The 26,565-nt window shown below is 41.4% G+C and overlaps 3 protein-coding genes across 7 annotated transcripts; 2 read left to right on the forward strand and 1 right to left on the reverse strand.

The window, feature by feature from the left end:
* The first annotated feature begins 779 nt into the window (after positions 1-779).
* naa30 (N-alpha-acetyltransferase 30, NatC catalytic subunit) lies at positions 780-5,277 on the forward strand. The gene is made up of 4 exons (XM_029496607.1): positions 780-1,790; positions 2,562-2,685; positions 2,897-2,952; positions 3,811-5,277. The coding sequence occupies exons 1-4, from the start codon at positions 948-950 to the stop codon at positions 3,946-3,948; spliced, it is 1,161 nt and encodes a 386-aa protein (XP_029352467.1). The 5' UTR covers positions 780-947; the 3' UTR covers positions 3,949-5,277.
* A 2,393-nt stretch (positions 5,278-7,670) lies between these two features.
* Positions 7,671-15,913, reverse strand: armh4 (armadillo like helical domain containing 4). Of its 4 annotated transcripts, XM_029496668.1 has the most exons (9): positions 15,795-15,913; positions 14,236-14,734; positions 13,798-14,166; positions 12,143-12,535; positions 10,805-10,957; positions 10,552-10,710; positions 10,312-10,343; positions 9,783-9,932; positions 7,671-9,656 (listed from the first exon to the last, which is right to left on the reverse strand). In XM_029496668.1, exons 2-9 carry the CDS (start codon positions 14,708-14,710, stop codon positions 9,582-9,584), a joined length of 1,806 nt encoding a protein of 601 aa, XP_029352528.1. In that variant the 5' UTR covers positions 14,711-14,734; positions 15,795-15,913; the 3' UTR covers positions 7,671-9,581. The 4 variants fall into 4 exon arrangements, with proteins under 4 accessions (XP_029352528.1, XP_029352527.1, XP_029352526.1 ...); XM_029496667.1 differs by having other exon boundaries at positions 9,798-9,932; positions 13,798-14,734; XM_029496666.1 differs by having other exon boundaries at positions 13,798-14,734.
* Positions 15,914-17,258: 1,345 nt separating this feature from the next.
* On the forward strand, positions 17,259-23,775 carry actr10 (actin related protein 10). Of its 2 annotated transcripts, none has more exons than XM_029496466.1 (13): positions 17,259-17,440; positions 18,495-18,567; positions 18,656-18,738; positions 18,893-19,001; positions 19,292-19,399; positions 19,576-19,643; positions 19,781-19,860; positions 20,554-20,589; positions 20,796-20,884; positions 20,982-21,055; positions 21,289-21,370; positions 22,344-22,545; positions 22,756-23,775. In XM_029496466.1, the coding sequence occupies exons 1-13, from the start codon at positions 17,364-17,366 to the stop codon at positions 22,935-22,937; spliced, it is 1,263 nt and encodes a 420-aa protein (XP_029352326.1). In that variant the 5' UTR covers positions 17,259-17,363; the 3' UTR covers positions 22,938-23,775. The 2 variants fall into 2 exon arrangements, with proteins under 2 accessions (XP_029352326.1, XP_029352327.1); XM_029496467.1 differs by having other exon boundaries at positions 20,796-20,875.
* Positions 23,776-26,565: the final 2,790 nt, after the last annotated feature.

Below are 26,565 nucleotides of genomic sequence, written 5' to 3' on the forward strand. Positions count from 1 at the left end.
GAAACCATCTTAAGTCTTGGGGGCACTCATCTTAGTTACCCTCCCCTCTAATGCACTGAAATCATGCAATCCTACTTATTTGTCAGGCTGTTGTAGCCAGTGTTATAAATCTACACATAACATTACGCAGCTACGGCTGTAAGAAAGAGTAACTGGATAAGGGAGCGATCCATTGTGAAAATCGCAAAATAGAGTATACTAGGTCTCACAGTCTGGATAGGATAAACGAACCTTGAACACGTGCAGGGAGACGCCAGGAAACTAATCTACTGGCGACATCTACTGGAAAAACTTCAGTGATGTTGCTACAAGAGAGGAAAAAGATGCAATCTGTCCAAATCATATTTGAAACGGCGTCCCCTGCTGGTAAGAAAAAAATGACCGCTCCATCTGTATCATCTGTAAGAAGGGGAAGCCTCAAATAGAGGATAAACTGTCAGGAAAAGTTCAATGAATCAACAAAACAATAAAATATCGTAATTTTAATCTGGCGTGAAGTGTTTACTTGTGACAGGTATTTAGAAATACAACTTTTATTTTCAATTTAAAGGTAATATGCTTACCATAGACAACAGAGTGAAAATCTAATATAAAAGCCAATACAAATAATTTCAATTTGTTGAATCCAATGTGAAGTGAATGGTAGCATCTAAAAACAGCTTGAAGTGTCCAAAAAACTGCTTCTGTCATGCGTTACACCACTGTCGTAAAACGTCTCTGCCTGCTGTTGCAATGGCGTTTGATGCGACATCAGTTTTCGGCAGCTGGGAAACCGAGGAGAAAGCAGCGACAAACGTCGCGAGCGGATACGTTATTGGCCCCGAACCCCCCGGATTTCCACACTAGTCGGCGAACTAAATTGTATATTGTTTGTATATCCCGTCGTGTTGTGGATGAGATTGTGTTCGACGTTTTCCCAGAGTGAATCTCCACCTTAATGCGGTGGGATGGCCACAGTGCCGCCTGGGCCTAGTAGCGCACTGCCTGTATCCCCGGCTGAAATTCCTCCTTTCCCCGGGGCTGGGAGCGCGGAGTCGGCTGGGGGAGACGGGGAGCCGGCCTGCCACGGAGAGGACTGCGTGTCCTCCGGTACGGGGAACAAGCCTCAGCCGGTGAGCGAAGTGAAAAGGTCGGTAAAGAAGAAGCAGAAAAACATGCTAGCTCGAGCTAGCCCGGCGGCGTTGCACCTTAAAATGCAGGCGCGAGAGCAGCAGCAGCTGAACGGCTTGGTCAGCCCCTCGGAGGACGCGAACAGCCACCAGCACACAGGAAACCGGCCTGACAACTGTGACAGCAGCGGCGGCAGCTGCGAGGGGGCTCCGGCCGCAAGAAACAATAGTGATCATTGCCAACACGAAGGCCACAGCCCCTTCTCTAAAAACGGCCGTCACTCTCCCCTGGTTAACAATAGCGTGAACGGGATGCCGGGTTACACAAGAACTAAGGCGGCCCACAGCCAAACCGGGGACGAAGGGAAAGAGGAGTTTGACCACACGGAGCCACCGAGACCGCCCAGCGACGAGCCGCCGGACGCTGCCGGCCCCGGCGGAGAGGACGACCCCGCTGCCTCGGAGCAGCAGCAGCCGCCAGCCGCAGAGCTGGCCCGGCTCGACCTGAACAGCTCTCCGGGGCGAGCGGAGGAGGAGAGTTACGGCATCCGATATGTTCGCTACGAGTCGGAGCTGCAAATGCCGTGGATTATGAGATTGATTACCAAGGACTTGTCTGAGCCTTATTCAATTTATACGTACAGGTACTTCATCCACAACTGGCCTCAGCTCTGCTTTCTGGTGAGTATATCACCCAAACTCGCTCAATCAACGACAAAGACAACGTTCATATTCACTGTGTGGTTTCGTTCATCGAGTCAACATATAGTGAGCTCCCCTCCGGTCCGGGGACTATGGTTGCCTGAAGCTGCTCAGCATTAATGGAGCTGGGTGTGACCACATGCTCATGGCTTCCCATCACCTGTCAGCGGGTCTCAAAGGCAGCCAAACACAGTGCTGCCCTGTACTTAAGACAAAAACACACACACACTGAAATGTCTCATTGACAGCAGCTTGGTATGGAATCTGAATAGTTCTGGGTTATTATGATGACAAGGCACAACAACCATTTTCTATCCTGGACCCTTATTAATTAGAATTAAAGGTTGTCATTAGAAGAAAAGTTGAGACGACAATGCCCATCGGTGGTTTGAGCTGTCCAGGCATCTGTGCACTTCACACTCTATACTACCATGACTCTTCAGAGACAGCTGTGCTATAGAAAAGCCCAGTGTCCAGCCCAGGCCCTGGCCTTTTTCATTTTGAAAACACTGTCAGTTGTTTGTTTGTTTTTTTTTTCTTTGAGCCTCAAAGTCGTATACTTCCCAGTACCAGTTTGTCTGGTGCCCCACATGTGATATAAGAGGAAGTGCCCTGAAATAAAGGTCAGAGAACCAGCCAAAGTGGCAGGTTGGCAGGAATTGGGGAAGAATTGTTGCTAAGCTCTCAGTAGCTACTCCATTAAACTCTCAGTGGGTCTGACCACTGTGTATGTTTTTGTGTGTGTCACAGGCCATGGTGGAGCAGGAGTGTGTCGGAGCCATCGTATGTAAGCTTGACATGCATAAGAAGATGTTTCGTCGTGGCTACATCGCTATGCTGGCCGTGGATTCAAAACACAGAAGGAAAAGTATCGGTGAGTGTGTTCTTTCTAATTCACATCACAGACAAAGTTGCGTTGAAGCATTTTTCATGCTGACTTTGACAACCAAATCTCTCATGCAAATGTGACATTTAGGTAATGTATGTGTTGCAGTGCTGATGTGTAACTCTATACTTAAAGTGAAGTGACATTGTTCGCCCTTCGCCTTACTCCATTAATGATAAATTTGATTCCTCTATTTCAGGTACTAATCTGGTGAAGAAGGCCATCTATGCCATGGTGGAGGGAGACTGTGATGAGGTGAGACTTTTTCTTAAACTTAAAACACACTTATAGGTGTTTTAAACATATACCAGCATACATGTATTTCCTGGTCTAATCAGTAAGGATTACCATTTATTCACAAATCAGAGGTTTGTAGAGGGCTGACATTTAATACTAGAAGTATTTAACAGACCAAATTGCATGGGAACAGAAGCAACCAGATCTTCCCTGTAAATGTATTTTAACAAGTGATTCTTAGAACTCAGATACTGGATCATCTTAAAATATAGCATAAAAAATCTTGGGTAACTATACCTTCTTGGGACTACTACTACATTATGATAAACTATTGTTCACTGGAGTTCAACTGTATTGTATGAGCTTAGCATATCTAGCCATTAGCTATACCACTTATCCTATGAGGACTACCTTTGGGCTAGCTTGAGCCAATCCCAGCTGACTGTGTGCCAATGTGGGGTACATTCAGGACAGGTAGCTTGCTATTCATCACAGGGTTGAGCTGGACAGGCAAACTAACATTCATATGCACGCCATCTACCTCAAGCATATTATCATGTTCTGTCCTAGTACAGTACTGAATTACAGTTACTGCTGTCATTAATTTTGGTGCCCTCACTAAATGAGGACCAAAAGTTATAGTTGGTCTCAAAAACAAAACTTAATTACTCTCACAATGTGTCTGTATTCATTAGAGCATGTTTCTGACCAATTAGAGCAAAAGGCCCCCGGTCTCAGGTCTCTTGAAGCTTCAGGCTTTGCTGGCCCACAATCACACCAGAATTTGCGACAGCCCCAAGGAAGCTGATAGGAATTGTCGGTCAGTCCATTCACTCATATAACAAAGATCTGGCATGACCACCTGTGTGTCCCCAGGTTGTATTGGAGACTGAAATCACCAACAAATCAGCCCTGAAGTTGTACGAGAACTTGGGTTTTGTAAGAGACAAGCGGTTGTTCAGATACTACCTGAATGGAGTGGACGCGCTGCGGCTCAAACTGTGGCTCCGCTAAAGGAAAGAAGAGGGGACAGGGGAGGACGGGACCGCGAGAGCTGTTCACCTCCTACACTATCAGCTTGACAGCCTCAGCTCTGCCCCAGTCATTTCACTCTTATATACAGCAACAAACACATACTCAGTCACACACACAAACACACACACATACACAAGCACCTGTGTACAACCATAAGGAGTATGCACATAGGTATGCACAGACATGCTGCTGCACCCTCTTTTTGTCCTTGACTCCTCAACAACTGTTGTCTAGGCAGAAAGGAACTGAAATCCCACCTGATATGTTTTTATGAAGGGGCCCCTGATACTTTCTGTGATGAGGAAGGGGTGAGTGAAGGTGGTCTCTGGGATGACCTTGAATGGGGATTAGAAGACCTTTTGACCATCAAGCATGGATGCTACAAGAGGACACAGCACCACATCAGATCCTTCTCCAGAAAACAGGACAAAACAGGACTTAAAGAAAACAACATCATGTGAAACATGGAAGCAGAGCAGTATAAACAGACTGGGAAGAAAATATTTGTGGAGTTTATTTCTGTGTTTCGTTTTTTTAACCATGTCAGTTGGACGGGGGATGGAACAAGCTATAGTATGACTGTGTTTGTATTGCCTCATGTTTTTTTTTTTTTTGTTTTTGTTTTTTTTTTTCTCCCATTTTCCTTTTTTTTTATGGTAAAGCAAGTATTTTACTTGTTTTTGTGTGCATGTGTATGTGGTGTGTTTGATTTCGCGGTGAGCAAGTGAACGTGGCTGTGTGACTGTGAGCACATGCTTGTTTGGAACTGTGTGTACTGTTGTGTGTTTCCCATCCTGTCCAGTGGGCGCAGCAGCAGCTCAGTGTTGCTGTCTCCATCACCTGCCTCAGCCTCCAGGTCTGAAGCCTGTAAAGATATGCATGCATTTATTTTAATGTGAGTGTGGGAATAAGTGTGAAGTGAGAGTGTGTGTTGATTAACCCAGTCTGAGGCTGATCCTCCAATCCCTTCTGTTTGGTGTAAGAACGTTGGTGCAGAGTAGTTGATCCAAACAAATCTCTCCATTAGCACCTCAAACTTTTTCACCTATTTTCAGTTCATCGTCCTTCACTTAATCACTCATCAAAACCTTTGTTTGATTCTCCTCTTTGCAAGTGCCACTCAGTTCATCAGAGCTCTCAGTCACGACTGCAGTGATCTGCCTGCTAACAGGCGACATGGTGCAGTCTCTGTCTGCCTCTGGTCTGCCCTCAGTACCAGACCGATGGCAGAGTGTTAGATATGCTGGATTCCTGTTTGAGTATGCTGTGTGTGTGTGTGTGTGTGTGTGTTGATTTAAAAAAAAAAAAGAAAAAAAAAAAGGAAAATAGACAAGTATTCTTAGCAGATTATATTTTATTCTTTTGTTTGCTTTCAGTTTATTTAGATATACTACTATACACCTGTATAACCTCATGCTGCCATAAGCGGCTGAGCCCACAATGCACTTCCCAGGTGCCCTGACTCGATGCACAACCAACCTCGCTAACATTTTAAGACCTGCAGCCCAGAACACATCACAGAGGCACCTGGACGTTTTCAATCCACACTAATTATGGCAGAGAAAAATTAGCTTCAGCCGCTTTTTGTTTTTCCTTGAAAGTAAAATGAACAAAGATCAGATGCACTTCTTTGGAAATTGCTGCAGTGCGCGTGTGTACAGATGAATGTGTGTGTCCTGTTATTTTGACAACAGCGTGGTTCTGTTCTGTTAGACTTTTATTTCTCTACTCTCAGAGGCCCCTACAGGAAAATCACGGTGCTGTGTTTTTGTTCCAGCCTAATGAGGACAACAGGACTTGTTAGTAACAGGAAGGAACAAAAGCATGTGTTGGGTTTGGGTTTGGTTTTTTTTTTGTTTTTTTTTTTTTAGTCTATGATTTCAGTTTGTGTCGTACTGAAGGCAGAAGTTGTTCATAGTTAAGGAGAGAATAAACCCTGAACCAGCTTTTCAGATTTCAAAGTCAAATTGGAAAACAAAATGTAGTTTTGTTTTCCATTGTAGTGTTTCAAATTATGCAACTGGACTTCTGTGCGGTTTTATCTTGCCTACAATATTCAGAGTAGAAGTTATTGCCAAGACACTGCCAAGTGGCATAATGGAAAATCAGAGTACAATCTGCTGCAAATATTGATTGCACAACAAACTAAAGTCTCCAGTTAAATGTTTAAATGATTGAAGGACAGATGAGTGAGTCTCTGAATTACACTACATGCCCTTCATGTCTTGGGCTTATTCACCCTTTCAGCCAAGACATTTCATCCCAGGAGCCCAGTACTGGAAGGGAGAGTAGATGTTTACAGAGTTGCCACCCACATAACAGCCTGTGTATGTAAGTTTGTCTGTGTGCATTTGGAACAATGGATCAGATGACCTATTTTCTTTTTTCAGATTTGTATACGAGTGTTGTTCTATTCATGGGATTTATTGAGAGCATGTTTTCTTTGATGAATCATCTGTGGGGAAAGGGGGCGATTTAGTGTGTTCTGTTTGTTTTTGTTTTTTTTTTTGTTTGTTTTTTTTTTTTCCTTGTTTTTGAGTTTTATTTTTAATTTCTGTGCTACTCTAGCCTATCCAGAGATGTAACAAGAATGATGAGCATGCAAAGACAACCTAGACCATTAACGCCCAATACTTTCTTTGCTGCTCATCTTGAACCACTTCTATTTCAATTATCACCCTAGTTGAACTTCTCCTGCCGTATTCTGGAGGCTTAAATCTTCTGTTCCACTTGTTTCCCCCCATTCTTCTGTGTCCTTTCGCTGTCACTGACACTTTTCTTTTACACTGACTACTGATGGACGAACACACTGGATTTGTTACACCATAACAAATTAACCCATTTTGTTCTTTCAGCATGAAGCAGTGTTTTAGATTTTGCTAATAGAAATTTAAGGGTCTTTTATCTTTGTTTTGTTTTAATTCTGTGAACTTCTGGCAGTTCCATTAGGTATATGGGCATTACAGCCTGCCACATTCAGCCAAAAGGCTCTGTTAAGATCATCACAGACTGAAGGGCTTTGACATCAGTTTCAGTTTGTAGCCATGGCTTGTGGTGCTGCATAGTTTTCCCCATCCGTCTCTCTGACAGTGATTCCTCTGCATTTGACATCAGTTTTGATTTAATAGACCAGTTCAGCGTTTATATGTCAGAGGCAGTTTTTTCTCCCTCATCCCAAGCATCCATTGTGCTATCCAGGTTGCTTATTCCAACAGTCCCAGCCCGTCTTCTCTGTCCTCACCCAGGGCCGTTCTACATTTACAATCATTCATTCCCCAAGAAACCAGTTCGTTGGTCAGATAATTAACATTTGTATTCGTTGCCATACTGCACCACAAAATGCTATAGTCCCCACAACCAACCAACCACAGGGGCTTCCCGCAGTCTGTTGAGGGCGGTCAGTGTCACCTCCACCGCCATCCATGAAGTATGCAAAGGGGAGAGTAAAGAGTTTTTTGCATGTTGGATTTCTGTTTCCCCTGTTCCTCCTCCCTGTCCCCTCTCTTGATTTTGATCTGGAAATGTCCGATAGCTTTTATTTAATGTGGAAAAAGAACACAGAAATAAATTATTTGATTTTTTTTAATGCTGTAAACTGGGTTATCTTGTCTGCTGTCTGTCTTTTTTTTTTTCTTTTTTTTTTTTTAAGTACAACTCTTTTACGCTTTGGAGTGAGAGGTATCAGAATACAAAAGTCAGAATCAGACATCTAAAAGATTTATTTGTTCACATCATGTTTTATATCTACATAAAGAGACAAAAGTGTTACTATTTTACATCACGCTTATCCTAAAACAGTATTATTGCATATGAACAGGCAGTTATACATTAAGCATATCACACATGAAGTTACAGAAAATACATTTTCCGTAAAGTAGACCTAGTGTTTCTAGTGTTTAAGTCATGGGTGTTACAAACATGACCTAATGACTTGTGTTCTACTTTTTTTTTTTTTTTTTTTTTTTTTTTTCCTTTTTCACTGAATTACAGAGGACGTTTTTGTCAATTCCTCCTTTTTTCTTCCAAAAAGTAACAGCTCAAAACTTAATCTGATCACATCTCATTTTATCTCAAGGACACTGGGCTCAACTTGGCTAAATGCTTCCTTTATCTGCCCTTGTCTGGATCAGATTATTACACATAAAACTTTAGTGCAAACTGTCCTGGTTTAAAAAAAACAAACAAACAAAACTCAGCATCCTGTGTTTATGCTTCACCAGCCAACAGAAACACTGTAGGAAAAAATGTCTGCAAGGTGTCATGTGTGAATAGATGAATAGACATCATGCACTTATGAGTAATCAGCATTTTGCAAGTGGCGGAGGAATTAGTTCATGAGTTATATTGTACATCAAAATCTGTTTTATGCTACATACCTTCAGGATAATGGTATTTTGTATGTGGTTTTCACAGTAACTTTTATGAACAAATTATTTTTAATAAAACATCAACACCTACACGAAATCACATTTAAAGTAAGTGTTGATGCAAATGACTTTCATGTGAAGTTTTCTAAAATGTATGTGAATCTCTAAGTTCTAAGTTCAGCATTTTGGGAAAAATGTTCATTTGTGTGTTTTGTTTTTTTTTCGGGGGGGGGGGGGGGGGTTTGGCAGGATTTAAATATCAAGACTGATTGCATTCCTGTATCTGTAGAGGAAATGCATAAGGTTTGCCAGGAGACACTAAGTTAAGCTTTGCTTGTAAATGGTAAATAGGGATCAGTTAGTGTTACTTTGTTCAACAGTAACATAATCTACCGGCTAGCACCTCTTAAACTCAAATTAACACGTAACACATGGGTTGTTTGGCATTTTGCAGTTGTAAGTATTGATTCCAGGAAGTGTCTTCTCCCAGACAAGACAGGAAAATGGAGGAATGTCATGTTTATATTATATATTTATTTTTTCCCAGAATAAATAATTGAGTCATAGCTTGACTTGAGCTTATTTGTGAACTGGTTGGTGGGTTGGTTAGGCTTCTGTCAAGATAACTAGCTTTCTGCTAAATTATACTTGGAGCTCTGGCTGAAGGACAAAGCTGAAGCTGCTTATTTTTCCCAAAATGCTGCACATTTTTTAACATGTCTCTATTTACACTACCACAACTGATCCCAAGTCAACTACATATACAGTATGTTTATTTACATTGTATATGTAATCTCACTCTTGTACAGCCCTTTTATTACTTCACAAAGAACCTGTTGGTCTGCATTACGTTCCCCCTTGATGCCACAAAGCTAATACCTCTGTTTTCCAGCAACATTTGGCAATACCCTCCTGATGTATTTTGTTTTTACAAGCAGCAATTTTTTTAAGTGAAAGTGCATCAAATTAACCCTGCCAAGCCACAAGTCAAGATTACCCAATAATACCCAACAGTGCCCACATGGATACTTTTACAAATGGCGGGGGGATATAAAACTGACCTTTGTGCAGCCTGTGCAAATTGTGCCCTATACTCAGTCACACTCTGTGGATCAGATGAGTCACAGCCAAACAGCCTGGAGAGATTGTAGATGCTTTAGTCATATCGATAGTGATATTCGCTGAGCCTCCTTTACAGGATCATCGGCCTCTGGTCACCAACGAGAGGAGTCTAAAACAGTCTCATTAGAATTCATCCTCGGAGCTGTCAGCCAGCAGCATGGCCTGGTCCTGGCGACTAGTACCAGGCTCTCGAGGTTGCTAGAGAGGAAAAGCAAGCTCAGTCGATTCAAAACACATAATAAATGGCCATATTAGATACATTGGGACAACAAGACTCAGTGACGTGACAAACACAAAAAGTAATTAATCAAGTAGGGTATTGACCTCTGGCTGTCTGACCTTCCTTCTCTGGTGTTTGAAGCTGTTCCTCCTCTTGCGGTGAATCATCCTGATGCTGTAGAGGGCGCCGACAATCAGCAGGGCGCCGGTGATGCCAATGCCCACAGGGGCCAACATTCCAGACACATAACCCGCCTGCCAACGGTGTAGACACTCAGGTCAAGACAAAAATCTCATCCAGGTGAAATCATTTAAGCTCTCTTCTACTGCCGTATTAGATAACATATGATGGTTATTTTTCTGCATGGGGGAAAAAATTAGACAAATTTTATAGTTGTTCATTATGATCAACAAGTCTCATGAAAATAATAATTCTCTGAATACCTTCAAATGTCCTTAACCTCTCTGCTGGCCACTATTTTTCTTCAAACAGGAAAACATTGTTCATGTCTTATGAACCTTTTACAACCAACAGTTACAACTCTTTTTCTTATTAACATGTTTATGTTATTTGACTTTACAACTTATTGATGGACATTTAGTACTTTCCAGGGACAGCAGGTGGCAGTCTTACCTTCTCTCTGATCAACTCTACCCAACTTCGCACTGGAAGCAAAAAGCCACAGATTTAGCAAGGCAACACATGTCAAGCTTCTTTCTATGTTGAACAGGTCCTGGTTTGGAAATGTACTTTTTACAAGAGAGCAACAAGTAATCGCTTTAGCGTTAAATATGTGCTGTTATATTTTATAAACAAAACTGATTTCAAAGATTTCATAAAGATTTATTATATTTATAAATCATGTTTTCATACTCAGCCCCTGGTTGCGTTGGACCCAGACAGGAGGAGGAGGAATCAGGCTGTAAGGAGGCTGTGTTGACGATGTTTTAGGTGTATCTGTCAGGTCCTCTTCGCTCTCTTCTTCCACAGATTCCTCAGAGTTCTCATCATCCTCATCCTCATCAGGCTCCTCTGTAGAGAACAGAGTTATCTAATCAGCAGCCCCATTTATGACTAAACATTTCCAATTATTTATTTTTGTCCCAGGTGATAAAACTCATCTTACCCTCAGACTCCATCTCCTCCAACCCTGATCTTGATTTATGCACAGGCTGATGGGCTTTCATGGTAACAGTTGTCATAGTGTGCTGGAATGATGAAAGGGAAGAGCCAATGGTGGGCAGGTCACCACCTTCGAGGTCAGATGTCTTCACTGCAACTTCATGTCCCAGATACCAAGAGGAGAAAGCAAGAATAGAGGACGTTTTTAGATATATTAACTTTGTCATTCTGTGTAAAAGGTTGAATCAGTTCAAGGTTCAAGGTGGCTTTATTAGTATCCGTAGTTAGATTTGTTTTCAGTAACGAGAGCGGGCATCCCAACATACACACATAGATTAATGACAACAGACAATTAAGACAGCACAGAACAAACATGGGTTGGTGCTCACAAAGCTCACTGATCAGGATTAAAAGCAAAATAAAAGCAATAAAAAAGAACACTAAGATGAAAAAAAAAACTGTTAAGGGGATGATTCGGTGATAGCGAATATGTAAGTAAGTTAAAAAACCACATCAGGTTTTCAATAAATAGGAATAAATTATGTTTTTTTAAATGCACTCAGACTTGTTTAGCTTGTTTAAGGTGTGTGTCTTATTAGACTTACAATGAATTTGTTGTGTTTCAATGACTCAGACAAAATGTCACAAATACATCAAAAAGTAGAACTATCCCCTCAGATAAATGTATGCACAAGATACCTTTAGTATAGAAACGTCACACAGCATACTTCAATGCACTGCGATCTCAGTGTCTGCCTAGACAGACTCAATTGCTTATCCTTGGTATCCCGAATGTTGAATTTTGACTCATAACTGTGGATCTGAATTTGACCAGATTGAATTAAAAATTAGCTTCCACTTGTTGAGTACGGTACAGTGCAGTGCAATACAGTACAGAAAGCATGGCATTGTGTAGGAAATGCTGAAACCAAAAGTCAAGCAGTACATTATGTAGGATAAATAAAAAAAATAAACTATAAGCAAGCCTTGACATTTTGAAATGTGTGAAAAGAGCTTTGAAGCTGGATTAATAAACTTTAAACTTTTAATATTATTGAATAAAAATAAAACAGAAAGGAAAGTGTACTACAAAGTTGAGCTTTACTTTTGTTTTTTGCTATGATCTGTTTTGGCACCATAATTCCATCATAAAAAGTGGATGTGTATTCTCAGGTGGCTCCACTATACAGGACAATCTGAGCTTTGGAAAAAGTTTAAAAACCATGTGATATGTAAGAATGAAGGTAAATCATATAAAGCTGCAATAAAGACATTTCTCCAGAGCGTCGTGTTGGCTTTGAGATTAATTTTCGTTCTGGTCAAGCCCCATCACCTCTCTCACCTCTCTCTGAATGATCCTCCGGCTCAGCTCCAGCTTGCTGCTGAGAAACAGATGGAAGTAAGGAGCCGATTGGTTCCAGGAGCTCGGCGCCAGATGTCTGCCAAGGTGACGTCCAGTCTGGCATCAGAAGAGATGGGGTGTGCGAGGGGCTGTCGTTATCTGTCTCCGCGGTGACCAGCTGGTCCGGAACCACCTCTGACAGAGGCATTCCTCCGGTCACCATGGCAGCAGGAGGCTGAGCGCTGCTAGGTATCAGCGTGACCACTGCGGGTGCTGGTGCTGCAGCCCGTTCTTGTGCGATGTCCTCAAAAGGCTCAAAGATGAGAGGGAGTGCCTCTGATGACATGGTGCCGTCTGTGGCCTCATCCTGAGACAGTGGGACCACAGTATCCACTGCAGTTTGTCAAAACACACACAGAAGCAAAATGAAGGTCAGGATGTTTATGTATTACAATTCTATATAAATAGGTAATCATTTTTTGCACCTTATGCTAGTCAGTGAAAAACTGCAGCCGGTTTTAATGGAAATCAGTGAGTAAACTAGGGAAAGCAAATAATGACAAGTTGAGGCATGTGCACTTTTTTCTAACCCAAATGACAGCTGCAATGAGAAATGTATAAATTCTCTTGCAAAGCAAGTAGGGTAATCAGCACATAGCTTCTTCAATATTATGACAGACGCAGCTTTTTAGAACAGCTACTTCTATAAACATTTAGTTTTCCCATTAAATTCAAAGTTCACTCTGCAGCTAAGACACAGTGAAAGGAGGATTGGGAAAACAGCTCTTTTCAGATAAAAGGCTACCACAGAGGGGGCTGCCACAGGAGAAACTGTTACTGCATATCTCTCAGGCATTTCCTTTAGCCCAAAGCATTTATAAGGTAGGCGGAAAAAGCTACAATCTTTTTACATAATGCCATTTTGGGAATTGAGTTTTGTTTTTTTTTTTTTCTTTTGAGAAGGAAGCTTCATCAAACAGACAATCCCCATATGGACATCAGGAACACATACTGGCTCAGACAGACTCCTCTAATCCATTTCCCTCTCCTGCCTCACTGAACAATAACCTGTTTGATTCTTTACAATGGTCTGGATTGGGAGTGTGAAGGGGAGGAAGGAAAAGAAGAAAGGTTTTGGGGAGTTTAGAGACAGAGATAGAGAGGGAGGGGTGAGTCTTCCAAAGGCTTTTATAACACACTTTCCCACCAGCTTTTTTCCGATGGTAGCCGTTCTCTTTTATTTTTTTCCAGTCTCAAGTCAGGAATAGAAAGTAATTAGACTGCCACGGGTCCCAGCTGGGGTTCAAAGAGGAGCAGGGAAAAGCGGGCGCCTTCTTTGCCAATCATCAAAGGCAATCTCTGCCACTAGACATGTCGTTTTCATTTCCGCTGCACTTTTTAATGAAGCCTCCTTAAACCCTGCAAAATCCAGCAAGCTGGAAAATACAGCCTGTTGTGGATGGTATTCTAAAGGGTGACAATGACTGCAGAGCATTACCTTACACTCCTTTGGAGCCCCTCTTGGTATGTTAAGCTTGCACATTTGGAATTAATGACCAATAAGGGATTAGAGAAAAAATTTTTTTCCCATAAAAACCAACTTGTGTCAATTTTCCACTGACATTAATTGTGAATTTCTAACTTTTCTGACATACCTCCTCCAGGTCTCACCGCCTCGGTCCACACACTTTCTGGTCCATCCTCTCTGGGCATCAGATTTGGTCCAATCTCAGGTAACAGGGGATCAGGAAGGGAGGATTCTGTAGCTCCGTCATGGCCCCAAATAGTCAAAGATGTGGAGGTCCGAGGGGAGGCAAAAACCAAAGAAGGGATGGGAGTGTGAGAGGTCAGTGTCTGGATCCGTGCTGAAGGCTTTGGAGGTTCTGTAAAGGATAGTGATCTGGTTTGTGGGTCTTTCTCCTGGGGGAGATCATCTCCACCAGGGAGGCTTGTTCTCTCCTCTGCACCTTGGTTGTATAAATACTCCAACTGTGGTGGTGCTCTTGCAGAGGCCCGAAATCCACCTGGATTTGAAGTGCTCATTAGAATGTTAAGCTGCTTTTCCCCACCTGCAGCAGTAGTTTTATGCTCACCAGTGATGGGAACGCTCTCCTTGGGACTCTCTGACTCCAGAGACAGCACCGGAGCTGCTCCCAGCTGTCTTTCAGCATCTCCCATCTCAGATGAGCTCCTGACATTGTCTACCTTGCTTCTTTGGCCCCATGCCTCTTCACCAGCCTCACTCCGCCCAGATCTTTCATCAAGACTGTCCCCGTTTCCTGTCTGCGTCACTGGAGCTGGAGCTATCCCCTCAGGTGGTACATGTGGGCCAGCCCCTCCTCCTACACCTACATTCAATATGAGGCCAGTCACATGCTGTGTATCAGACGGTTTAGACTTGATATCTGTGGTGTGTGTTGACCTGACAATTTCGCCAGAGCTGCCACACAATCCGTCACAGCTGCTGTCCTGTGTGGGAGTCAAGTTTGAGAGGTGGACAGGGGTTCCACAGACACAGAGACAGGTCCCGGCCAGAAGGAGGCGGTGAAGCATCCCAGACACCGGCATCTCTCTCTCTCTTCTCAGTGTCTGCTGAGCGTGGACGCAAATGACAAAATGGTGATAGGCTTAACTGAGGAGAGAACAGTCCCTGCAAGCAACATCTATGCTGTGCCAACCAGCAGACACGTGGACAGACAGAAAAAGCAGAGGTGCCGGGGAAGGAAAATAGGTGACAAAGCACTTTACAAAAGAGCGCAACTGCAGATTAAAGAATGCATTTCATTTGAGAACTTCATATAGTCTGTGATAACCACAGAAAACAGGATTAACTATGCATTCAAGCCTGAAATGGCTTTGATGCTGTGGTTGCACCACCCTGAATAATTTGGATGAAATTCCCTTTCATCTCCAACTCTTGTGTTCATTTTGAATAAACAGAGAAATTCTGGGTGCACACACACACAAAGGGAGAATGACAGAGAGAGAGGGGGAGTGGGAATCTGACACAGCAATCCTCAGCACCCCTCCGCACTTCACCTATATATAGCACCAGGTTTTCTTTGCTGTTGGCTCCTCTACGGATGCATCCATGTAAGGATTTTAACAAGATCTCCCTCAAAACAGAGCAGATTTTGCACGCAGGCTAGATACGCGAGTAAACGACCTACTGAATTGAAGAGAGATTTAAATAAATCAAACAACTCAGGTGTTGCTTCACCTGATTCCATGGCGATAATTCCCCAATAATCAATGATCAATGAGTGCTGGAGGAGGACAGGGTGACACCCTTTCACTCTGCCTGAGTCAGACATGCTTCTGACGGTGCACTGTCCAGCGATGTCTCAGTACAACCCTCTACTACCTTCCTGCGACCCCCCACAGCAAATAAAGAAACAAATAAAAAACACCCATCTAGTCTCATGCAGTCCGCCACCTGCGTTTGTACTGTAAACATATCAGTGCGGCGTTGATCACGTTATACAGATACCTGAACTGATAGCCTTATAGACACGAAAACCCCCCCCTCCGAAAACACAAACAAACAAACAAACAAAAAAAAACTGTCATCCATCATTCGTTCAGGGACGATTGCGAAATTTACATGGTAACAACTGAAGTCGCATATGGCTAAAAATAAAATTGCCTTTACCTTCCAGAGTTCATGTCGGATTGCTGCTGTGCCTCAAGGACGCAGAGCTCCTCTCTTTCAGTGAGCACGAAAAAAAAATGCAGTTATTGTGAATGCAAATTGAGGATAAACCAGAGTGGGAAGCAGTCGGGAGGGAGGCTTGTTGTTGTGCAGCTCGGCGTCACTGACTGGAGCTCTCAGGCTTCTACGTGTGTACGCCTGCTCCTCAAGTGCTACCACCAAATGCCTCAAATCTGCAGCATTTCTGCAAACTAACAGCTCAACCTCTGATTTAAGATCGCAGTGCTGCCGTCCTTCAGAAAATCTACCTCTCTGACTGATCAGCAGCTCAGTGTGCGCCTGTATCTTCTTTTGTATTTCTAAAGGCTTGTTACAAGGGTTGGATGGATTGTTGCCAATTCAATGCTATTTGTTCTTGTAAAGTTTAGTAATCAAATCTATGTACAATAAAGTGCATAGTGCATAATAGTGTAATTATTTATTCTACCGACACATGGAAATGCTGGTTTAAAATTGAAGAGCCTACTTTACAGTAAAAATTCGTCTCCTGTGCAAGCCGATCTCTACAGCTGTCAAAACAGAACCAGACCTGCAAAAAATGGTCAAGCACACTAGTAGAATGACAGAAGTCCAGGATTCAGAGGTCCATAAGTGCTCCGTATTAAAAACAACGTCAGTGACATGACGATTTTATAAATAATTTTGCACTCTGGGCTTTTTCTTGTGGTAAAGACATTTTTTGTGGATTTGTTTGTCAGTGATGTTAATGCAGGTAACATTGCTGTCTCTTTTAATTTTAAACACCTTCACATTAAAAAAACGGATGGACTCAAAGTGTTTTCAGCCAAAGTTGACGAGAGGTGAGGTAACAGTAGGATTTTAATGTATAAGGAGATCTCTAGAAAGTTTTGAAGTAATTGAAAAAGTTCCAGTGACCCCCTGTGGTGATACAATGGGGTTACACTTTGGGCATCATCAGCTTTAACTTGTACCTCGTTTGTCAGTGACATTTCTTTTTTTCCTTTTTTTTAACCTATAAAAACATTTTCCCATTTTTTTATGTCATGAAACAGTTGAACCCGCTTATTTTCCTGTTTCTAATTAGTTGTAGCTTGGCTGTCTCACCTGTTCACAGTTACATAGCTACTGACACACCACATACATAAATGAACATTTCAGTGCAGAGACTGTCAGCTCATTCCAAGCAATGGTTAAAAACACGAAAAAGGCCCACAGCAAAACAATATATTTGCAATGTTTAAAAAAATGCAGCAGTAAACTGATAACAATTGTACAATCAGGTCTGCAAGTGTAGGCAGTTTCCTAAATGTGATTTTTCTTTTTAATGATTGAAAAATCAACACATGCTGGATATGAAACTGGGTTCTCAGATTTCCATCATTTTTGGCTCATTTTGATCAGGCAGGATTCACGTGACGTCACCGAGTTTCTGTGGACCCAACCCAACCCAACAGGAAGTAAACCGTTTTTTTAATACGATGTGAATTTGCCATTGTCGGTGCTAATTGCAGACTTAATTTTCGTCTAAAGGCGAGCAGATAAAGTAAAATGCCCATATTTGACGGTTTGGGAAGTGGAGGAGAGAAGACTGCTATCGTCATCGATCTGGGAGCAGCTTACACAAAGTGAGTAGCTCATCTTCTTAGCAGTTAGCATCACATGCTAACGTTGCTAGGTAGCCTATGTATTTTCACAAATATCCATTTCAGCTCTAACACAAATTCACGAACACGTCACATCACTATCATACTTCTGAGCATAGTACCGTTGGTAAATGATGGTGTTAGCTACACTTTGCCCTGCAGTCAGAGCAACTAACAATGTCTGATGCTAAATTGGAGCAAAGAGAAAATCTAGTCCAGATGACCGACTGTCCTCATCACTGTGTCAACTGTGAAAAGCCTACATTCAGGTTTGGGCCAATTCCTGTGACCTTATTTAAAGCTAAGCTTTTCAGATCACAGGTGTGGAGATAAGTGGTTTAATGTCGATGGGAAGATGGATTACATTTGAGGTCCCTAGATCCACTGAACATCTAAGATGATTTTGGTTTCATCAGACCAGACCATGTTTTTATTATTGTACTAGTTTGAATGAAAAAAATCTCCTTAAATTCATTGCTGGTTCAGTGAACCAATTATCTAGAAATCTGAAAGCGGTCTGAAACTACATGTACGTTCCTCCCCTCTTGTCTCATTTATTTAAAGGCAGCACTGAGACCACTTCTTTTTCACTTGACTGTGTAAGTGTTCCCAGGCTTTTGGACTCTTTAAATCAAACTGTCATCAATTCAAATTCAATTAAAGGGTTTCATAAAAAATGTCCAGAAGCATGTCATATGAAAATCAAGAGCAGACAGTTCTCTTCTGTTTCTAATAATGATCTCTTTGTTTACAGGGGAAGCCCTACACTATTTCACACAGAGCTACTCTTGTTTTTTTTTTTTGTTTTTTTTTTTTTTACGGGCAACTACCAAAAGGAAATTTTCCTCCTCGATAGACAATTCCATCACTATATTTCAGAAACACTTCCTGATAAAATGTGATTCTTTATTAGTCCCTATCATGTTTATTTGTGTGGAAGGTTTGAAAAGGTTACAGATTGAATTTGGCTTTGCTGTTAAACATTTTGTGCTGTGTGTTGTCTAGCTGATGAACTGACAATTGTATTTCTTTGCAGATGTGGCTTTGCAGGGGAAACGGGGCCCAGGTTCATAATTCCGAGCGAGATCAGGAAACCAGGACAGCAACAGGTGAGCCATCATTCAGTGTAAACATTTGGAAAGTTCTTAGGAAATTGAAACATATTTGTTAACGTGGTACGTGGTTTCTGACTTTCAGGCAATCAAAGTTGTCCAGTACAGCATCAACACAGAAGAGCTTTATGTCATACTCAAAGAGTTTATCCATATACTGTACTTCAGGTGAGAGGTTGTGGCATAAGTAATTCGTTGTAGCAAAGTATTCAAAAGGTTAATAAGGTTTGTGTATTATTACTGTCTTTTACAGAAACAGTACAGTATGTGCAAACCTTTTAGCTTACATCACATCAAAGAATGTTCTGTTTGTGTTGTTCAGACACCTGCTGGTGAACCCTCGCGACAGAAGAGTGGTCATCATCGAGTCCATCCTTTGCCCGTCTCACTTCAGGGAGACACTCACCAGGGTTTTCTTCAAGCAGTTTGAGGTACCACAGTCATGTTAATCTGATACATACATATAATAAGTTGTGCAATGGCCACAATATATTTCATTAATTTGATTTTTGATAGATTTTGTTACTCTTTTTGAATGCAATTTCTAAAAAGAAAGCACAATTTTTTTATTGAAACTCATTTAAACCTACAAATGATGAAATGATTATTTGAATGTCACCTATTACTCACCATTTTAAATTGACAAATCATATTAACAGTGGGGGAAAAAAGTGCAGTGTGGAGTTCTGAGGTTTTACACTGAGTGTCATGGTGTTTCCAGGTGCCCTCTGTGCTGTTTGCCCCAAGTCACCTCATGGCCATCATGACTTTAGGCATCAACTCTGCCCTAGTGATGGACTGTGGCCACACAGAGACACTAGTGCTGCCTGTATCCTTTTCCTGATATCTTGGAATCTTTCAACAGATTAGTTTTGGTAATGTGACTGTAGTGCAGTGCAGTTAGTCTGAAATTTCTGAATTTGTACATGCAAAATGACATGTACTTGTATGTATTGTATGTTAACTTTACTTTGGGACTGATACCTTACCTTAACTGGAATTCAGGTTTATGAGTGCACACCTATTCTGCCAGCTTGGGAGGCTTTGCCTTTGGGAGGGAAAGCCATTCACAAGTAAGTAGCTCTGACAGGTCAAAGAGAAGAGTGAGATTTTGCATGTTGTCACCTGGCACCTTCAATTGAAAATCCTCTGATTGCAAAATGGAAACATTTATTTTGTGCTTTTAACTGCAAGTGTCTGTTTATTTTAGAGAATTAGATGGACTTCTTGTGGAGCAGTGCACGGTGGACACAGACACTACTACTGGACAGAGTGTACCCGCTGTCATTGGTAATAACTGAAAAACTCTTTACCTCATTGTCTTTTGAATGGATAAATTGTTACTCTTAATATGAACTGCTGATTTGTTAAAAGAAAAAATGACTTTGACTTATTATGCATCATTGAGTATTCATAAGGGGAACTTTCTGTGTGACATTTGAGTAAAATCCCTTTCTTGAACTGAATTATACATATCCATGGAGGCTATTTTCTCTCCACACTTTTTCTTGAAATGGAAACTGAATCATGGTATTGAGCTGGGAGAGCTACAGCTGCATATGTGTGAGAGAAGCTGCACACACTTGTGTCCAAACTTTTGATTGTTAGTGTATACACAGCTATGATTAAGACAGTCAGCAATTTTGACTGGATTGTTGAACAAACTCTACTTCAGCAGTCATCATTGATATCAATCTACACATAATTCTGAGTAATAGTCAGTACACAATCCTAAAACCATCTCCATGGCAATAAGGGCAAAAAAAATCACAGAACACTCCCTTTTCCTCAAGAAAATTATAGTGCCTAGTGTTTAATCACTCAATACTACTCATTTTGTACCGTTAGCTCATACTTTTCCCGTACACCAGTTCAGTCTAATCATAAATCTAAGTCGGATGGAAAAGGGGGAAATGGCCAATTAGTATGCAAGTGCACCAAAGAAAATTATTGTGTAATTTATGATATTTCTATTTTCCTCAGGAACAATCCCAGAGGAGACTGTGGAGGACATCAAGGGTAAGTTTGACACAGTTGATTTTAGAGTTAGGACATGAACCTCCCACTTTGCTATTCTGAAAGATCAGTTCAGCAGCATATCTTAAAAAAAGTGCAGCCTTTTAACTTATCTATTTACTAATAATAAAAAAAAAAAAAACAATGCTATTTGTCAAATTAATCTTCCAAAAATACAGTAAATACGAAGATTTTCTTGTTCCCTACAGTCAGAACATGTTTTGTCAGTGATCTGCAGAGAGGCCTCAAGATACAAGAAGCCAAATTTAACCTGGATGGTACAGCAGAGGTGAGCGAGGTGTGGCTTGTAAACGAGTTGCCACAATAATCCCCAATCAGTAAACCAATGTTTGCATAAAATTATGTATTGCTATAAATGTTGAATCCGTTTGTAGCGTCCAGCCCCTCCTCCAGACGTTGATTATCCCCTGGATGGGCAGAAAATCCTGCACGTCAAAGGATCGATCAGGTAGTTAATCAAAAAATGCTCTTTAATTCTCAAAACATTTGCAAATGATCTTTTTTATGTTTAAGTGTAGGCTGTGTTTGAATCTATGAGTCATGTTTCTATTTCAAATCCCCTCTATGAAAAGAGTGTCTGATTATCATGTCCTCCCATAAATCTTTGCTCATAATAGTCTTTCCTTTTTCCTCTGAGGGGAATTTTGGCTGTGGTTGATCAGATCTTCTCATTCGTTTCAGGGACTCTGTTATGGAGATCCTGTTTGAACAGGACAATGAGGAGAAGAGTGTGGCCTCTCTGATACTTGATGCTCTGGTCAAGGTAGAGTTATTCATTCTTTGTGCCCTGCTATCTGAGAGGGCAAGATGTTCAGTTAATGACCATCTGGTGCAGTCTGATTTTAGATGAATGCTGGAAGATTTGAAAATTGTAACGGTAGCTGCAGGTGATTCCCCCCCCTCTCTTTCTCTGCCTCTGTCATTGTTGGTATCTGAATATGGGCAAAAACTTAATATTATGTGATATCCAGCAGTTTGCGTTCATTTTCAGGTGTCATGTATGTGCATTAATTTGGATTCCACCCCATCAATCTTCCCTTTTGCTTAATGTGAGCCTTGCTTATCTGGTTTATCTGGCTTTAAGGTCTCAGTGTCTTTGGCATGAGGATGCAGCAACCCAGTTTCTCTCTCCATGTCAGACAGCTGTGGAGCTGAGTGGACCATGGGACTCTGTGGTTGCCATAGCGACACTCCACCGTGGTCATTCTAGTAATAGAGTGCAGTTTTGTTATTTCATGTGGAGATGAATACAGGCCAAGACATTCTAATTAATATCAAACAGCACAGCTGAATTTACACAGCCCCAGGGTTGGACTGAAACAGCAGTATGTTTAAAGTCTCATCATGGCCTTGCTTTGTACAGGATGTATTGAGGCACAGCCGCTCTCTCGAGGCATAAGTTGAGCTGTACTCTCAGGAGGAGGCCCTGCAGTAAAGCTATACACAGCAACTTTCAGCCACCACACTTTGTTTCAGGCTACATCTGTCCTGATAACAGTAGGGTACTGTTCTGCTGCCTCATCTTTTCTATTGCAAGTTAATGTGGCAGAACGAAGTTACTGATGATTGTTTCAACTCTTTTCTTCACTAATTAATTTTTTTAAAAGGAAGACCTCAGAAGACCTCCAGTGCACATTTATTTCTTGAACAAAAAGGATAATGTAATGAAAGAGAATATGATGTGCTACCTATGCAAATTAATTAATCTGAAAATGTGTGTTGGTATTTGCTTTTAGTGCCCCATTGACACCCGTAAAGTGCTCTCAGAGAACTTGGTAGTGATCGGAGGTACAGCCATGCTGCCTGGCTTCCTGCACCGTGTGCTGGCAGAGATACGACTCCTGGTGGAGAAACCCAAGTACAGCACTGTGCTGGCCAGCAAGAATTTCCGTATACACGCTCCACCTGCCAAGCCCAACTGTACTGCCTGGCTCGGAGGTCAGACATTGGATTCAGATTTATAGATATTTATCAATACATATTTTTAGATATTCATTCCTACCTGCTGAATCTGCTGAAGTGGAAACTGAAAGCAGTTAATGAAGCAGGTAGTGGGGTGGAAAAAAGAAAAAAAATGTAATATTACTTTTCAGCATGTTTCTGTTGAATATAAGCTTTTATAATTCATAATCGTCCTCTGCTCAACAGGCGCGATCTTCGGGGCCCTTCAGGACATCCTGGGCAGCAGGTCGGTATCACGGGATTATTACAACCAGACAGGTCGCATCCCAGACTGGTGCTGCTTGAGCTCCCCTCCTCCTGAGTCTCTGTATGAAGCAGGAAAGACCCCTCCCCCACTAATGAAGAGAGCCTTCTCCACAGAGAAGTAGACTGTGATGTAATATCAGTAAATTAACATGCTTTCCACCTACCTGATGAAAAATTGCAGTAGTCTTTAATGTAACATCTCCGCCCGCATATTGTCAATGTGTTAACTACATAAACACTTCTAGATGTTTTTATGTCTAGCAGTGACACTGACGTTTTTGTATGGCATGATTGTGGACTGTTTAAACAGGTGAGCTGGATTTGACCTTAACAGACAGAACAAATATTGTGATTTTAGGCAGTGACATTGATGATCTATTCAAGGATTACAGGTTTTAAATGTCACAATCTTTCTGTGTTACACATAGACAGGTCTTCTGCTGAAGTCTCACTGAGCCAGACACTGGCCCTGTACGTGCTTCATAGCACTCCAGATTGTTTTTGATGTTGTTGAGAAAAATATATTTGGCTGAAAGGTGGCTGATGATTATCAAGTTGGGAGTTGAGTAATCCATTTGTCACCAACAGAAAGCATTGCTTAATATTGGAGGAAATTTAAGTTTTGTTGGGGGGTATACTGGAAATTGCTGAAATCTCCCTTGAACACTAGTACCCAACAAATAATCTAAAACTGGTTTATTTATTATTTGTACTTGCACCCTTGCAGAGATGATTTCAGATTTTCATGCTAATTCAGGTTAAGTTGCAGTTTAAAGAACAAAAATTCTGGCCAATATCCAACTTAATATGAACACAAACATTCAGTCTTGAATTGAAGGCACTTGTCTGTGTGTTTGTGTAGTGACATTTTTGTGTACAGGCTTTGAAAACATCTTTCAAACCATGATTTCCTGATGCATAACCTTCAAATTCATCAACAAATAAATATTCCGAACTGAATGAAGCATGTTTCTCAACTGTGTCTATCGAAAGAAAGAAAGAAAATTGTAAACAGATGTCTTATCATTTACATTTATTCTTACTCTTTTGGTGAACACTTTTAATTAAAGTGGTGTAAAAGGGAGGCTTATCAGGAAAGCTTTGAAGAACTGCCAAACACAACTGCTCTTTTTGTTAGTGAAATAAAAACCCAACACTTAGATTTTAAAATGGTGATAATCTAGCCATTTCTGGATTTTGAATTACATCGACAGCCCAGAAAATTAGCTTTTATTCCCACAGTGTGAGTCTCTTGAGCAATAAATTTGTAAATTATTACCAGGAAATGCTGTGTTTTATCAGGCCTCATCTCTCTGAATTTCTTAACACGAAAGAGAAACCTTGAATGAGACTAATTTCTTCACAACCATGACAATGAGATTAAATTAAGGCACTTTGGTCTTCAGCGCAACGTAGGCTATTTAAGTCCAGCCCTAATGTTCAGTTGATGTCTGTTTGTCCCAGACTGAAGTTGCATCTGTTTGGCCCTTTGGGTCACATTTATCCCTCACCATTGGTCTGACCAGCTACTGTGGGCTTGGGAACCAGTAGCAATACCCACAATGCATCTGCAACACAAGACTGGCAAAAAAATCTGGGAAAATGGATTGTGATCACAGACATTAAAAATAGGTCTAAAATTTGAACTAGATTAATCTTGAGAAGTGTGTATGCCTCCTCTGTCATTTTCCGTAGCCACAGAAAGCTCAGTTACTTTTGAAGTACAAGGTCAATGTTCTCACATTTCTAAATAGCCATGCATTTCTCCACAGTAAACATGATTTGGGGGATTTGTAGATGTTTCAAGGATAAAACATTTTGCGGTGGCTGAGAGCATGGGTTTTTTAGTTGTTTATCTTTCATTGCTTGCATCAATTCCAGAGAAATTTGGGAAAGTAAAATAAAAGCTCTGTTTCGGACAGTGAAGGCCTAATACCTGCAGACACAGTCACACTGAGTTCCTATACAAACCCTGGACTTACTCAATTTATCCTTTACTGACGATATAATTAAAGACTGCTGTGGCCTTGCCCACATCTGAGGATGTTAGCTGTGTAGCCCCACCTGCTGCCTCTGCTCCAGCTGAGGCCAACCCCATCCTCCCTCGATGGGGACTGGGACTGGATCATCAGTGCGGTTCCCAGACACAGGAAGGAGCAGCTGTCTGTCTGAACTCTGGCTATCAGACTGAGCCTTTGAGCAGGAAGGGGAATCCCCGGAAAGTGGGTGAGGCGTGTCTGCAAGGACTGTTTGCCAACTCTTTTCTCTTTCGAAGACTGAGAAACTCAAAACAAGCTCACGCTGTCATCACAGTCATCACAGACTGCCCAATCTCCTGCCTGGTTTAGAAGTGTTAATGCTGTCTGTGAAATGATTTATATCTGGATTTTGCATCATATTACAGTTACATATACCTTGTGTTTGTTCTTTAATATAAACTTTTATCTCCTATTTTTCTATAAGACCCGGGATACTGCATCATAGTCATGACAAGAGTGATTATTCCTACATGAGCACCAAGCTGGCCCTTCATCACAGACTGTGGGAGGCAAACATGATCAGAAGAGGCCATCGTCCATCTTGGGTATTTCCTCGGCAGAGGCTGTTTGTCAGAACACATCAGCCTAACTATCCCATAAATCAGACTGGCTGTGAAAACAAATGTACACTGTTCTAATAAATGTGAGGGCACCTTGGTGCTTTTCGTCCACACAAAACAAGAATTAGGATTTGGCTGGTCACATTTGAGGAAGAAACATCAGGGATAGTTGAGGAACTATAAATTGAAAGCATGTGAAAACCTCAAGAAGCCAAATAATGTGTAGTAGCAGAGTTAATTTCAGTTGCTTATGACCTTCATTCATTCATGGCACAAATGCCACCAGCAGTGAACATGTGATTGTACATAAACAGGCCAACATCGCAAATGGAGGAATATGACACTGAGACATTCTGCTGATTCTCCCCAGACAGTGGCCTCACAATGCCAGCCAGTATCTCTGTATTATCAGGTGCAGGAAAAACAAGAGGAATTGAGTGCACAAGTTACCTTTGGTGTAAATTTTGCATTTTTTTGTGGCCATTTGGAACAGCAGGATGGACAGCTTTGGACCTCTAGATCAACTTTCCCTTCTGTTTCAGAAATCTATTGAGATGCATAAACGTCCATCAGGATTACTCTTTAAACTGTACAAATCCAATGCATCAGGCATTAAGTCATCACAGCATCAAGCTTTGGTTTCTGTTGACTTTGTCTTCCACAGCCAATGTTTTTATTCATCCCTGTTGTGTGCTTCTTTGTTACTCATAGAGTTAAAGTGCTGTTGATTAGAAAAGACTCAGGTGTTCCTTCATAACAATAATACTGATACCATATTGGCTGTCATGGATATGCTTCAGTTTAAGTTGCAAATCACCCACAAACGGAGAACAATGTGTGTTTCAATGGTGCAAAGGTAACTTCAGCTCTAGTTAAATTAGACTGTAGATGCACAGTGATGTCTTGCACACCTGAGCGGGTTTCAGCAGTCTACCAATTGATTTTCATATTTGATGGATATTTATGGATACCAATAAGTGCCTGCTGAAATGTTTATTGTCCTAAAAAGCTTTGGGGTTTTCTAACAGTTCAAACCCCCCTGTGCAGTCATATTAACAGTGTTAGCTTTGGCTTAAATATACAGGCTGTTATGATGGGATCATCCAGGCATTTGACTTAGTGTGTGTGTGTGTGTGTGTGTGAGACAGGAC

Source organism: Echeneis naucrates, chromosome 24 (genome assembly GCF_900963305.1).
Source record: "Echeneis naucrates chromosome 24, fEcheNa1.1, whole genome shotgun sequence".
Lineage (NCBI taxonomy): Eukaryota > Metazoa > Chordata > Actinopteri > Carangiformes > Echeneidae > Echeneis > Echeneis naucrates.